Genomic DNA, 14,412 nt, shown 5'->3' on the forward strand with positions numbered 1-14,412 from the left:
CCTTTGAAAGCACTTTAGGAATCTTTCTTGGCTTTCTAATTCTGATTTGGCACTTCAGCAAAGAATTGTGAGGTGTTTGGTTGTTGGTTTTTTTTTTTTTGTTTGTTGGTTTTTTTACACTTTTTCAATATATTTCTCTATCAAAAACCCTGCACTGTATGGACTAAAGCTGTTGAAAAATATTATCACCCCCATTTTCCCTTTGCTTGGCTGGCTATGTTCCCCCCTACACCCCTTTAATGCTGCTACCCCTCCTTTCAGATTCTTTTAAAATACACACACACACAGAGGCACAAAGAGATAGATGCTCTATTTTAATATATATATATATATATACATATATATATATTTATATGTTATGGTGTTTTTTTTTAATATTTGTAAGACTCCGATGTAACTTCTGTGCTTTTTAATTGACTGTACCCCCATCCTCCTTATGCTGATCTATGACAGTAATAAAACATTTGATTTGATTTGATTTGACATGATGTGATGTGGTCCAAACGGCCCATATATATATATCTATATCTATATATAACAGAGAGATCCGAATCACAGGATAAGATAACGGCGACGACCTAAGATAGAAAAGGGTGGGGGAGGGGAAACAATGACTAAGGTCCCCTTCCTAGAGTTTTATTACCAAGAGCTCCCCCTTGTCCTTATGAATACAATAGGTGGAAATGCAGGCCTTGGGGGAATGGCACCCTCCTGTTCGTCTGGGGGGGGGGATCTTTAGGGCCTCCAGTCTGACTCTTTAATGAAATATTTAGCCTGTTCTGCAACCCGGGTTTATAAAGGCCTGCCTGTCGTCGTCGTACTCCCCCCACCCCACCCCTCCACCCCGTGGATGCTGCCTCTGAGCAGCCTGCGCGAGGCTTTGTGCGCGCGGGGGGGGGGGTTTCCCCAGGAGACAAGGGGCTCCGACTGGATCGCGCCGCGCCCGGCACAGAAGTCGATCAAGTTGGCAAACGCCAAGTGCCTCTTTCTCCCCCACCCCCCACCCCGTGGGTTGGCATTAAGAACTAATCGGATCCCAAGGCGTCCGGTGTTTGCCAGCCATCTTATCCGTAGAGAAAACAACAATCGAAGCCAGCGGATCCCCACCACGGCCACGACCTTCGTCACCCATATCCGCTTCTAGGTCCCAAGGAGGAAAAGCCAGCAACGGTGAGTCGAGGGGCCTCTTGGAGGAGGAGGAGGGGGGGAGGAGGAGGGAGGAGGAGGAATGTCCGTCTATGAAAGAGAGGTGGTGGCCCTGAGCCCCGGCTCCCCAGAGGCAGAGAAGCCTCGGTTTTCCTGGCTGGGGCGTGGCGTGGCGAGAGGCTGCCAGGGAATCCCCCCTTGGCTCGGCGGTGCGGGCAGCGCGTCCTCCTCTAGAGTAAGGGAGCCTGCTTGGAGCGGAAGAGGCCCCCTTCGTTCTTGCCAAAGCTTGAGCCAGGCGGAGTGTGCCTTGGTCGTTTGGTGAGCGCGCTTCGTTGGGGGAATGTTGAAAAAAATAAAATAAAATAAAATAAAATAAAATAAAATAAAATAAAATAAAATAAAATAAAATAAAATAAAATAAAATAAAATAAAATAAAATAAAATAAATCGGGGGGCTTTCCTTGCCAGGGTTAACGTCTGCGAGCCGCCCTTCCTCTCCAGGGGCGTGAGAAAATCCGGGGTTAGTGCTCCGGGAGTTGTATTAAAGGGATTGGAATCAAAGCTCTTTTAAACGATCGGCGTACAAGGCGTAAAGGATCGTTGATTTGTCTACCCTGCCGCTTCCCTTCTCTTCCTGTTTCCCAGGAACACTGTTTTCTCACGTGGAGGTCCATTGGTTGGGATCAATGCCCCTCTTTCATATTTCTTCGTTACGCCCCTGTCGTTTGTTGTGTCTTTTTTCTGGGACCGACAGACCTTCCTCTCTGCCACAGGCTGTGCAAAAGTACAAAAACACGTTTTAATGTATCGATTCGTTCTTTAGATTGACCTATCGCCGTTGTTCATAAATTTAGGAGATTTTTGTAGATATAAAAAAGGATGATTTATTTTATTTTTTTTAAAAAGCAAGCTGATTTATTTCTCCAGCATTCTACAGACGTTAAGGGAAGGAAATGAATGGCTTCTTTTATCCATATCATTGAGATAGACAAGGGATGGAGTGAAAGGAAGCTCAACCCTTATTGACATGTAGGGTCAGTGAAGAGGATGAATAGAATTCTGGCAATGCCAGAAATTGGATATCGCCAAACCCAATAGTAGGAAAGTGCCGTTGACTCCTGACCTAATTTTCAATGGCTTTTAATCGCCACAAACAGTATCACGGGTTTGTCAGGGTAATAAAGTTAATCTACCAATCCACACGGGACTAGAGTGGTAGATTATGGTTCAAAATCCTCAGTGTGAAGCCTCTGTTCTAAGTGGATTGGTTCAGGCTAACAACAACAACAACAACAACAACAACAACAACAACAACAACAACTGTCATTAAAATAATGCAAAAGACTTCACCGTTAGACCATCACAAGTAAAAACCTCACATATTTTGTAACAATTGGAAAAAGCAAACCCCCCGGAAAATATTGCTCCAGCTATAGCCAATAACCGTCACAATAATTTTCAAATTATGCTGTGTAGCTCTTTTGCAGCTCAGAAACAGAGAAAGGGAAGAAAGGGTCTGATTGGGAGTTGGAATACTGGCTGAGAGAAAGAGAGAGAGAGAGAGAGAGAGAGAGAGAGAGGATAAACCGCAAAGCTTTGTAAAATGACAATTGCAATAACAAGAGTCATAATCCACTTTGAAGTGGGTGTCATATACCGATTTACATTCCATTCCATAGATAGAGAGTGAGAGAGAGAGAGCGCATGAGAGCCTAGAGCTCTGCACATGAGCAGTTAGGGTTTTGGGACTCAGATAATGTCATTAAATCCAGGGCCTCTAAAATAACAACAATCAGAAGAAAGACGTGCAAAGGCTGAAAAGCAGGCTTGGTTATATCCAAAATTATAAGGCCTCTCTCTCTCTCTCTCTCTCTTTTTTTTCTTCTAAAGCGCATCAAGGGAAGAGCCAGGAGAAAAAGCAAAAAAGAAGACAGTTTTCGCTTTTCTTTGTGTGTGCCACACAACATCTGGATGTTAGTGTGGGTGCCTATGGCAGTGTGTATCCTTGTCTATGGCTATCGGGATTTGCATTCTTTCTTTCTTTTTCTAAATGTGTGTTGGAATTGGTTCTGTGTATTTTGGGCTCTGGGCATATAAATATTTGGGCTGTTTTTCTTCTGCCATACAGCATTATTTATTAACCTCCATTCATTTCAATGCAAGTTTCTTTCGGAAAGCTGTTTTCTCTTCCTTTTTAAACTCAATGAGGGTTGAAATGTTTGCTAAATGTTTCAAGATGAGCCCAGAGGTTTTAGAGAGGAATCAAATTAAGAAACCCAAGCAAAACGTCATTCCCAAAGGCGCTTTAAGCAAAATGTAACAACAGAGGCCAAAACGAAAGCTGGGTAAAAGAAAAGATTAATCGGAGAAGGAAATACGGAGCTCTATGTATATCTGTATGCATGTATGTATATGTAGAAGGCATCTACGGTTCTAATAATTGTTCAAGGGATATGTTCATGCGTCTGTGTGATATATGCTACATATTACATATAGAGGGGAGACAAAATGCCTCCGCATGTATATAGGAGAGATCAGAGCTTGTATATGTCTAGCCATTTTAGCAGCACCTCCATCCTTCAGTGTCTTACTTGGAACAGTCTTGCAGAGTTAAATTAGAGTTTCAATCTGATATGGATTTTACAGTTCTTTCTCCTTCATTATTTGGCTGACTGGGAATGGAGGGCTGTTCGTTGCTGATGCTGGGAAACATCTTCTCAACATCTTCTTGGCGTGGAAGTTCATGTCCTCAGATGGGATTATTCCTTTTCTTTCTCGGTTGTTCTGGTTCTGTCTCAGAGAGGGGAAATCTGGCGGTTCAATGGACAGAAAGAGATTAAAATATACCAAATAGAGAAGCCATGGGACAAGTTACTGACTTTCCCTCTAGTTTGTCTTTCTTTCTTTCTTTCTTTCTTTCTTTCTTTCTTTCTTTCTTTCTTTCTTTCTTTCTTTCTTTCTTTCTTTCTCCTTCCTTCCTTCCTTCCTTCCTTCCTTCCTTCCTCCCTCCCCTCCCTCCCTCCCTTCCTGCAAATTCACCATATTTTAAGCATATAAGGGAGGAACTCACTACTCCACAACAATGGGGTGCAATTTACTTCCTAGTAGATAGAATGGATTCCTTCTGTTGATCTCCATGAGATTTCTGCTCCCCTCCTTGTCTCTTGGCTGCATTGCTCAGCTTTCCAGGAGCATAATTTACTGGGTAGGTTATATAGTAGTCCATTCCCTTGGTCAATGTTTCTGCTTTTAATATATGCAAATCTAATATGAGAAACCCGAGGCTGCTTCTGCTGCTTTCCTCAACGTAGGGAAGCAGGTTTCCCTGGTTTTCAACTGTGTAAGTCCAGTTCAAAGGTTGCTTCTCGACTTTCCATTTAAGAATAATTCAGTGTTGGCCACCGGGTTCCCTACTGGGTCAGTCTAGAGGGTACCAGGGTTATTTGGGCATTATTTAAGATATTGTCCTTGATTGAAATAATCATGGAGGTTGTGTGTATGAGAGAGACAACGTGAGTGTGCACAAACCTGCATTCCGATAAATGGATACAATTTTATGGTGAGTGTTATTTAATCCTGGTAGTAACTTCTGCTTTTTCCCCCTTCTTGGTTCTTTTATATAACCACTATTTTTGTTTACTTGTTTTGTATACTGCCACCAAGTGACTGAAAGCTGACAAGCCAACATTTTTCCAATCCAGACTCTCTTCTCTCTCTTCTGATCCGTCTCCCCTACTCTCGCCCCCTAATCCCCGTTCTTCCCGGAAGATAAGCCGAGATGGGGGAGGACGAAACCCAAATAATCTTTTTTTCATAAATGAAGAGAGTTTGAACGGCTTGATGGAAGGAAGAAGGATCGGCCAGCCATAAAGGCCGATTTCGTGAAAGCCTTTCAAGCGGGGGGGGGGGGGCAGACCCTATTGCTAAATTTTCAGCAGCCTCCTAGTAAGGACTTGGATGAATAGTTGCAACTAAGGAAAAGTTTGAATTGCCAAAGCTTTTGGAAGTCGGCTGTTTGAGATGGGATGTCTTTTCACTGCAAGTTCCTCGTTCGGTTGCTGTTGAAATTTTCCGCCGGGCGGCCGCACACACTCCCCTCTCGCTCTAGAACTCGGCGTTTTAAGTCACTGCCCGATCAAGGCATTCATAAAAATAGATAAGGTCCGTCAGCTGCGAGACACCTCTCTCTCTCTCTCTCTCTCTCTCTCTCTCTCTCTCTCTCTCTCTCTCTCTCTCTCTCTCTCTCTTTTTTGTCCCAGCCCCTATCACTTTCCTGGCCAAAAAAAAAAGAGAAGAAAGAAAGAAAGAAAGAAAGAAAGAAAGAAAGAAAGAAAGAAAGAAAGAAAGAAAGAAAGAAAGAAAGAAAGAAAGAAAATGCATGCAAGCAGTCCTAAAATACCAGACTGCGTTCCCTTGAAAGGCAACATAAACCGACCACTCTAGTTTCTTAAAAGTGCAGAAAAAGAGTTTTCTAAATAGAGTAGTTTAATTCTATTTAAATGATTATCTTTTTTAAAATCACACATTGCAGTAACTAATACTGTGGTTTGGATGCTTTTGCCCTTCCTTCCTCCCTTCCTCCCTCCCTCCCTCCCTCCCTCCCTCCCTCTTTCTTCTTTCTTTATTCTCTTTTCTTTCTTTCTTTCTTTCTTTCTTTCTTTCTTTCTTTCTTCCTCTTTCTGTTTTCCTCCCTCCCTCCCTTCTTTCTTCCTCCCTCCCTCTTTCCTTTCCTTTCCTTTCCCCTTCCTTCCTTCCTTCCTTCCTTCCTTCCTTCCTTCCTTCCTTCCTTCCTTCCTTGCCTTTTCCTGCCCCCTTTCCTTTTTTGTAGCATCTGGAGATTAATTTTCCCTCACCCCTTCTGCCATGTGCAAACAATAAAATAAAATAAGAGCTCATAGATAATGGCAACCGTTTCTCATTGCTGAATTATTATTCCTGAACGTATTAAACTCCTATTCTTCTTTGTTTAATTTGTTCACAGGCACAAGTAGTTGCTTACAACCATATTTTATGTGACTTTATAATATCATGCTTTATAATTTTAAGACAGTAACTATTGTCCTTGACAGCACAGTGTGACGTCATGGCCTCTGCTCCCTTAAATGTCAAAATGAAGGAGGGGAAGCATTGGAGGGAACATTTCCATGCAATAAAATGTAATCAGAGTCAGCCATAAAGTTTTCTAACCTGAACTTCTCTTAGTGAAATGTGCAATGTTATTGGGACTGCCGTGGATGTTATGTGGAAGAACTCAACTAAATAATTCAACTTTTTTAAAAATTTCATTTCTCTTTCCTCCCCACTATCAGCACATATATTTCATATTATTTCAAAATTATATTAAATTATTATAACAAACATTGACAGTAACATGCTTTCAGTAAACAAGAGAAATCTCTGGTTTGAGTTGCTTATAGAGGACATGCCTTTAATTAATTAAGATTTAATTCAAGACAGCTAATGGTGGTGGGATGGGGAGGTAAATGTTGGAGATAGTGAAGTTGTGTTGTTATTTGATATGGTTCAAGGCGAACTTCCTTTGTGAACCTGAGAGATTTCAAATTTTGGGAAGCAAGAAGATCTGAAAAAAAGAAAAGAAAAACAGACCAGTGGATAAAACCATGCCATCAATGGGTTTAAACATTGGTTGATGTGTAGGAAATCTGCAGAAATACTTAAGAAAAACAGAAAAGAACTTGAAGTCTGATAAAGAAAGGGTGATGCATTTATTTTCAATCTGTTTAAAAGCAATGTATTCTGTCTCTCACTTTCCTTCATGTCCAATTAGTGTTGCTTTTGATCATTGCAGAGTTTTGCTTATCCCCAGATCTCCCATCCTCCATAATGCAAGCAATATTTAGATTTTGCCTCTCCCACACATTACCGGGCTTCCACCCTCCACTACCCGCCACCTCTGGGAATAACTTCCTTTTTAAATCTCTTGGTTATCTTCCCAGTATGTGACTGACTATGTGTGTTTGTTTGTGTATGTATAAATATATACATATACTAGTATTCACCTAATACTGGTGCATGTGTGAAGGTATCCTGTACCATAGTGGGAAGAGCTGCAGATCCGATTGTCTAAGAACAGAAGTTACAGTGTGTCTTTTCATTAGTTTTGTAGGACCACACAATCATAAATGAAAACAGGACTTGGTTTAAATATAAGGCGTTTATATTCTGCTTTTTTAAAAAAAAAGCTACATGTTTTGTTGTTTTTCCTCACATTTGAATTGTGACAAATCAAATTGTCAAACTTCACAATTGAATTGTGAATTGTAGAAATGGGATTTCTGTGATAAACGGAGTGAAAAGGCAAGTGGTCTGGGGAGAGCGAGCAAGAAAAATAAAATAAGGCAGAAAGAGAAAGGAAAGCCCTACTTTGCAATTCTCGCTGGTCTAGACATATTTACCAACAATAATTATTTTGATGGCATTTAACGCTATTGTTCCAGGTTGGTTTTTCTGGGGACATTGGAATAAACATTTCAGCTTGGTAAGGGTAGACATCAGAAGGGGGGATCAAACTAAACAAAAAGTATTAAGCTTATGTATTTTAAATAATCAAGACGGAATTAACTGTTATGCAGTGAACACTTTGAAGCAAGGCAAATGTCTTCCTCAGGCATAATTGGTTGGTGATATTTATGTGTCTTGTATTTTGGGTTAGCTTCCAAACATGATTATGGTTTGTGACACAGCCAGTCAGATGTTTAGGGTGGATTTGGCATTTTTATCCACCTAACCCTAGTTCTTCCCAAGGACCTGCGATAGAGAGATGTTGGTTGTTTGCTGGTTTATTATTTGTATTTTTATTATGGTTGGTTACCTAGTCTGCCGGTTTAGCCTGAATTTGGCATTTTTATCCACCGATCGAGTCATTATTATTGTTGTTGTTGTTATTCTGTCATTTATGGGAAGAGTCAAGATTTGATTAAGACGTTTATTTGGTAGGGGCAGTGAAACTTCAGGGCAATCTCTCTAAATAAATAATTACAAAGCAAGAAGACTTGCCTGTAATAAATGTCAAGTCCAAAATGGCCGATATAACATATCTAAGGTGAGATCAGCTCGAATGAAAAAAAAAAAAAAAAACACCCCACGGCTTACGCTGCCATGAGCATTTCACACAGAGCACCTTAAGACCCATGTTCCTTCCACATAAAGGATGACCTCATGCTATATGCTTATGTGGTATTCTGATTATCTATCGATTTCCTGTTTCCAAGAGATGCATACATAATATCTTCTTTTAAGGTTCCAGGGTTTTGGTTTTTTCCCCTCCCTACATGGCTACGTGTGATTTATGAAATGACGTGTAAAACATGCGTGGATGTGGACAGGGTTTTACAGCACCGGTGAAATCACATTAGTTATATAGTGCTGGATCTGGTTACCGCACTAATTTGTCTCATCCACCTATAAAAGGAATCTAGTGGGTACATAACTAGCCACACTGATCTCTATAAATAGACAAGAGTGAAGACTCACACGCTGTGTGTGTGTATCTGTGCTTCATCAGTTTACGCGTGGTGTGTGTTTAGGGGAGGAGTGAAGGATTCTAATCCATCTATCAAGGGATAATAATACACGTTTTCTACGCAACAGTTCAACCTAATCCTATATATGAACCATAAACCAAAGCATTTGATTTAAGGCAACCATTAATATATACATATTTAAATCGAACCAGGCAAAAAAACTGCATTTAGGAATAATCCATTTTCTACATCCAGATCACAGCCTAGGTGAGAATTTGTGGATCTTTTCCCCCCTCCCCGTCTGCCCTTGCGTGAACAGTCACAGCTGATCGTCCAGTCATGGACATCCCACAAAATTCATCCCTCCCTCTCCCCTCCGTGCTCCACAAACAGTCAAGTAAACAAACGGTGTCTGGATTTCCATTCAAGATCACATCACAAAATCAGAGCCTGGCAAGAGCAAAAGAAAGAACGAAAATGGAGTAACACTTGTTTCCTTTCAGACATTATTCTGGCTAGAAAACATGTGTGGAGTGTGCATTTCTGAAGCTTTCCTCTAAATCAGTTCATCAATTCGCCAATTATTGCTGGGAGAGAATCATAATGAGGCATATTTTTCTCCTTTAGCATCAAGATAGAGGTAAAATCTGGGGGAGGAGGGGCGAGGGGGGGAAAGGGAAAAATAGCTTATGAGTCAGAGATGTTATTACAGCTTTCTTTGGGCACTTTAGCTCCAGGGGGTGGGGAGGGGAGAGACCCAACTGCTATTCAAGAACTATTCCAGGACTTGGGCATATTTTCACTGCTGTGTAGCAGTTTTAATAAAACATCTGTTCTTGCTTCTGCTGATGAGATGGTACAATTGCTTGCAGACTAAATTGTATAGAAAGAGACCTACGCATTTTGCTACATAGGTTTGCAGGAAAGGTGGGAAGGAAGAGCTACCGCCTTTGATTTAAATGCATTCTAGACGCCTACAGACAGAGACACACGGAGACCAAGACCCCCCATGTAAAATTTCTGGCCAGTAAAGTTCTAACTTGCACTAAAATACGTGGCTGACAAAATGTGAGTTTTTGGAATCTTGAACTTTTGTGTGTGTGTTTGCGCGTGCTCTGTACTGTGTACATGTGTGCATTTTAGCATTTCCTAAGCCGTCCAACCAAATGTTAAGGAAGGGTTTTGTGACAAATTTCTTTGTGCCAGCTGTTTTCTCATCCTCATAACACAACCAAACTTTGAGGTTTTCTCTTCTGTTTAGAAAAGTAATAAACACAAATCCCTTTATCCTTTCCCAGGTCTTTCTAAAACAGCTCTTTAGGACCTATATAGCCCACTATACACTTCCTCCCTTCCTCCAACCATAAACCTTTTTACATCACATAATCTCAGCTCTTTCAACCAAGATTAGGAGTATTACAACGTTTTTTTTTAAAAAAGCCCCCCCCCCCTTTTTTTTTAAAGTAACGCTTGCTTACCAGGAAAAAAAAATTAAGGGAGGACGGAGAGTTATGGAGGCTTTGTGACTTTTAATGGATTCCTGATTTATACTAGAGCATTTTCTTTTAAAGGACCACCATTCTAAATATAAATATAAATTCACTCACTGAAGAGTCTTCACAGGAGAACTCTTATTAAAGAGGAAGTGGGAAGGGAGTTACTTCTGTCAATTCAGGGGGTTGGGTGCCTAGAACACTGATTTAGTTTACAGGCCATCTCGGAGCTTTTCAAATAATCCTGGATTGAAATCAATTTCACTAAATGCCTTCAGATTATGGGTTTACCCATCCTCCTCCATGCGTGCCCATATAAAATGCTTTGCAATGCACACCTCCTAGGAGGTGGGTGGGTCTAGGAAGAGGGTCATCTTGGCCCTTCTTCCTTCCTTCCTTCCTGCCTTCCCTCCCCTCACCCCACTTTTTTTTAAAAGAATACATCCTAGTCTATAATGTAAAGTTTTTTTTGGGGGGGGCACTATTGCAAGGTGGGAAAAGTGGGGAAAAAATGTATTGGGCATCTTTAGGCTTCCTGCCCATTAAACCAATCCCTATTTTTTTTTTTAAAGCTTTCCACGGCTTTATATAAGAAGTGTATTATTATTTTTTAAAAAAATTGCTAGCCCTTCAGAAACGCCTAAATGCTGGACACGATGAATACTTCTTCTGCCTTCTTCTTCTTCTTCTTCTTCTTTTTTTTTGGGGTCTGTTGTGGTCCGGTTTATGGCTTTACTACTGCCTCTGATTACTTTGCTTTGTTGAACAGAGGAAAAAGACCATAAACGCTTTTGGCATCCGTTGGCATCCGGGTTCCTGTTGGAGCCGAGGGGTGCTCACAGGAGGAGGGATTTGCTTCTTTCTCAGCCCACCAAGGAGAGTTACTTCATCCCAACAAGGGATGTTCAAAGTACTGGCTTGCTGGGGGAGGGGGAGGAAGCAAACATAAAGATATTCAATCGGAGGTGGGTCTGGTTTCCTTTTATGGACCCTTCCATATATTATTATGATGCTCCCTTTAATGCAGCTAAACAAAAGCCACGGAAATCAAGCCCAGGTTTCCTAGCCCTAATTGAATTTTGAAAGAGCAAACCAATAGCAGGAGGATGGAGCCTTGCTTCGTTTACACATCAGCAGGTATATTTTACATTTAAGGGGCAATTTATGGCCCTGGATTGAAATTAAAATGAGATTAGCTGTCTTCATTTCAATTAGTGTGTCGGGGCAAATCCACCAGAGGAGTAGAATACAGTCCACTCTCTAATCTAACTAAATATTTCAAGGGGAAGTTTTCTAATCAGCCACAGATATCTGAAGCCATAAATTCTGCCCCCTCCCCCGCCCTTTATTTTTGCAAATGTAAACACGGGGTGCTCCTTCCAACCCACACCGCTCCCTAGAGAAAGGGAAGGTAATGAAAGACTGGGGGGTGCTACAAAGGTAAACAGGACCCTAACAATGACAAATTCTTCCTCTTCCTTTTTTTTTTTTTTGTTGTTGAAGCAAAGCAATACTGGGTTAAATTATGTTAAATGAAAAGATTAATAAAGCCAGCTCGGAATTTTGGGGCCAGAAGGAATGAAAGAAGGAGCTTGCAAAGTTCTTCCCATTCCAAAATCCAGGAATGCTCTCCAAGAAGATATGGTCTCCATCCAACTGTCACTTCTTTCCCTGCCTGTCTTTTCAAATATTGTTTTTTTGGAAAACACTAGCATTTAATTCCACGTTTATTGACTGACAGTAAATTAGTGGCGGGAAAGAGAATTTATGGTTTAATATTTTATGCATACTTCAGATTTATGGCTATAATTTCTGTGCTGTTTGGTTGTTAGAGGTATTAAGCAAGGTATTTATTCAAAAGAATAAATATCCTGATTTCTGTTCTCTATGGTTCCTTTCCTTTCCTTTCCTTTCCTTTCCTTTCCTTTCCTTTCCTTTCCTTTCCTTTCCTTTCCTTTCCTTTCCTTTCCTTTCCTTTCCTTTCTATTTTTAAGGCAACGCTTTCTCTGCACTATGATTTTCTTTCCTTTTTTCCCCCCTTATCCTTTTTTGCCCCTCCTTCTTCAGTCCTCTCCCACCTTCCCTCTCCCCCCACAATCATACTTACTCTTTTCCCCCCTCTTCTTCTAAACCGTCTTTATATTTAGAATTTCGAGACTTACTTTCAATGCATACTTAGTTTCAACTGGGGAATCAACACAAGCAAAAGCCATTTTTCCGTGTCTTGACATCCAGTTTTCTATTGGCTCCCCGCGGGTCAGCTGACTTTGTCATTTTGTCTGTCCTGGAGTGGAGCCGTCCCTATAACAATCTAGTTCAGACTACAAACTGGAGACAGAAATAAATATTAAAGAAATCATACAAGCCAGGTACAGGGGGGAAGATATGAATTCCTATTTCACAAACCCGTCGCTCTCTTGCCACCTCACCAGTGGTCAAGAGGTCCTGCCCAGCGTGCCGCTCAATTCCACTGCCTATGACCCTGTAAGGCATTTTTCAACTTATGGAGCAGCGGTCGCTCAAAACAGGATCTATTCATCTCCTTTTTATTCACCGCAAGATAATGTTGTGTTTAGCTCCAGTCGGGGACCATATGATTACGGATCGAATGCGTTTTATCAAGAAAAGGACATGCTCTCTAGCTGCAGGCAAAATTCTATGGGACACAATACACAAACTTCTATTGCACAGGATTTTACAAGTGACCAAAACAGGAGCACGTCCCAGGAACAGAAAGCTAGCATTCAAATATACCCGTGGATGCAGCGCATGAACTCCCACAGTGGTAAGTTTTACAGCTTGCAGAGATAAATTAAATAAACTGAACCATCTTTATGGCCGTCTCCCCAGCAGAACAGGCTCAGCTACTTTTTATGGCCCCATAAAAACAATCATATAGCTTCCTCACAGTTGCCGCTACAGGCCTTTTATTTGTTAAGTTGTTGCAAGCAAATATGGCTTGTTATGCTCTTTCTAATTAAAAGACTTTGGGAGTGTAAAATATCCATAATAAAGTGCAATCAGCTCTGATTCCATCCCCACCCTCTCACCCACCCAACAGTGGAGATTTTTTTTTGGGGGGGGGATTAGGTGTAGGAAATAGAACCGGGGCATTTTTTTTAAAAAAAAAAGAAGTTTCCCTGATAGGTGAGAAAGGGCATTTTGAGGGAAGGGGGGAGATGCAAAATGTCTTGTCCAATAATGGGTTGAGAGATGGGGTTTGATGAAGTAGCTTGACTTCAGAACGTTATGGAAGGAGAGTCTATTCCTAGTAATTAAAGCAGCATTGGAGTGAAGATCTAATTAGATTTTTTTTTTCCTTTTTAAGATTGCCGAAATAATTAAAACAAAACATTCGGAATCTTTGCAAATAAGAACGGAGCATGCTTTCAATTAGAGGCTTTCCCCTCTTCTTGTTCGGTCTCCCCTCCATGTGTGCTGAAAGATTTTAATGAATAGCCAGCCTAAGGAGCAGAATTAAATTGGAAATGGGTGGGGATGCGATGAAGACGGGGGGGCTTGGAGGGTGGGGTTGTTAGATGACTTCAGTTTTTTTTTTCTTATAAAAAAATATGTTACTTGTGTTTTATTTATTTTCTATGGACTTAATAAGACCTGTTGTTGGCCGACGCCGTAGCTAATCGTTCTTAGTTTGTTTGGTTTCCGAATCCCTAGGAGTCGGCTACGGAGCAGATCGGAGGAGGGGGCGTCAGATCTACTCGCGCTACCAGACGCTGGAACTGGAGAAGGAGTTCCATTTTAACCGCTACTTGACGAGGCGGCGGCGGATTGAGATCGCCAACGCGCTGTGTCTCACGGAACGCCAGATCAAGATCTGGTTCCAAAACCGGAGGATGAAATGGAAAAAAGAGAGCAATCTGACTTCCACTCTCCCCGGGGGAGGTGGGGCTGGAGAAGCCGCCGAGAGCTTGGGCGCAAAGGAAGAGAAAAGAGAAGAAGGGACACAGGAGGAAAAAGCGAAGGAATGAACGGGGACGGCTCGGCCAAACAATTTTCTTCCCCTCCCCTCCGGTCTCACCCACGAGCATATCACAGAGAAGGTTCTCTTCTTTTCCTCCCGCCACCCGACTCCCTCCTGCCTTCCTTTCTCTTCTCATTACTGCAGGCACAAACGCTACATTGGGTTAAATTAAAAAGGGGTGGGTGCGTGGGGGAGATAGAAATCCCCTTCCTCCATCTTCCAGTTTCCAGCGCTCAGGTTCCAGACCCCTGACTCCCAAATCTCCTTTTAGAGGCTCCTGTCTCCCTTGTTCCTGGCCTCCTTGCCC

The 14,412-nt window shown here is 41.7% G+C and overlaps 1 protein-coding gene across 1 annotated transcript; it reads left to right on the plus strand.

The window, feature by feature from the left end:
• Positions 1–12,508: 12,508 nt before the first annotated feature.
• On the plus strand, positions 12,509–14,169 carry HOXC6 (homeobox C6). Its single transcript, XM_070934948.1, has 2 exons — positions 12,509–12,908; positions 13,799–14,169. Exons 1-2 carry the CDS (start codon positions 12,509–12,511, stop codon positions 14,110–14,112), a joined length of 714 nt encoding a protein of 237 aa, XP_070791049.1. The 3' UTR covers positions 14,113–14,169.
• Positions 14,170–14,412: the final 243 nt, after the last annotated feature.

Source organism: Pituophis catenifer, unplaced genomic scaffold (assembly GCF_029215685.1).
Source record: "Pituophis catenifer annectens isolate HBS135680 unplaced genomic scaffold, rPitCat1.0.hap2 SCAF_2, whole genome shotgun sequence".
NCBI lineage: Eukaryota > Metazoa > Chordata > Lepidosauria > Squamata > Colubridae > Pituophis > Pituophis catenifer.

What these genes read in the sequence shown, in the direction of transcription:
- HOXC6 (XM_070934948.1), top strand. Translation starts at nt 12,509, where the DNA reads ATGAATTCCTATTTCACAAACCCGTCGCTCTCTTGCCACCTCACCAGT. An exon ending in GCGCATGAACTCCCACAGTG is followed by an intron (nt 12,909 to 13,798) that starts GTAAGTTTTACA and finishes CCGAATCCCTAG; the next exon opens with GAGTCGGCTACGGAGCAGAT.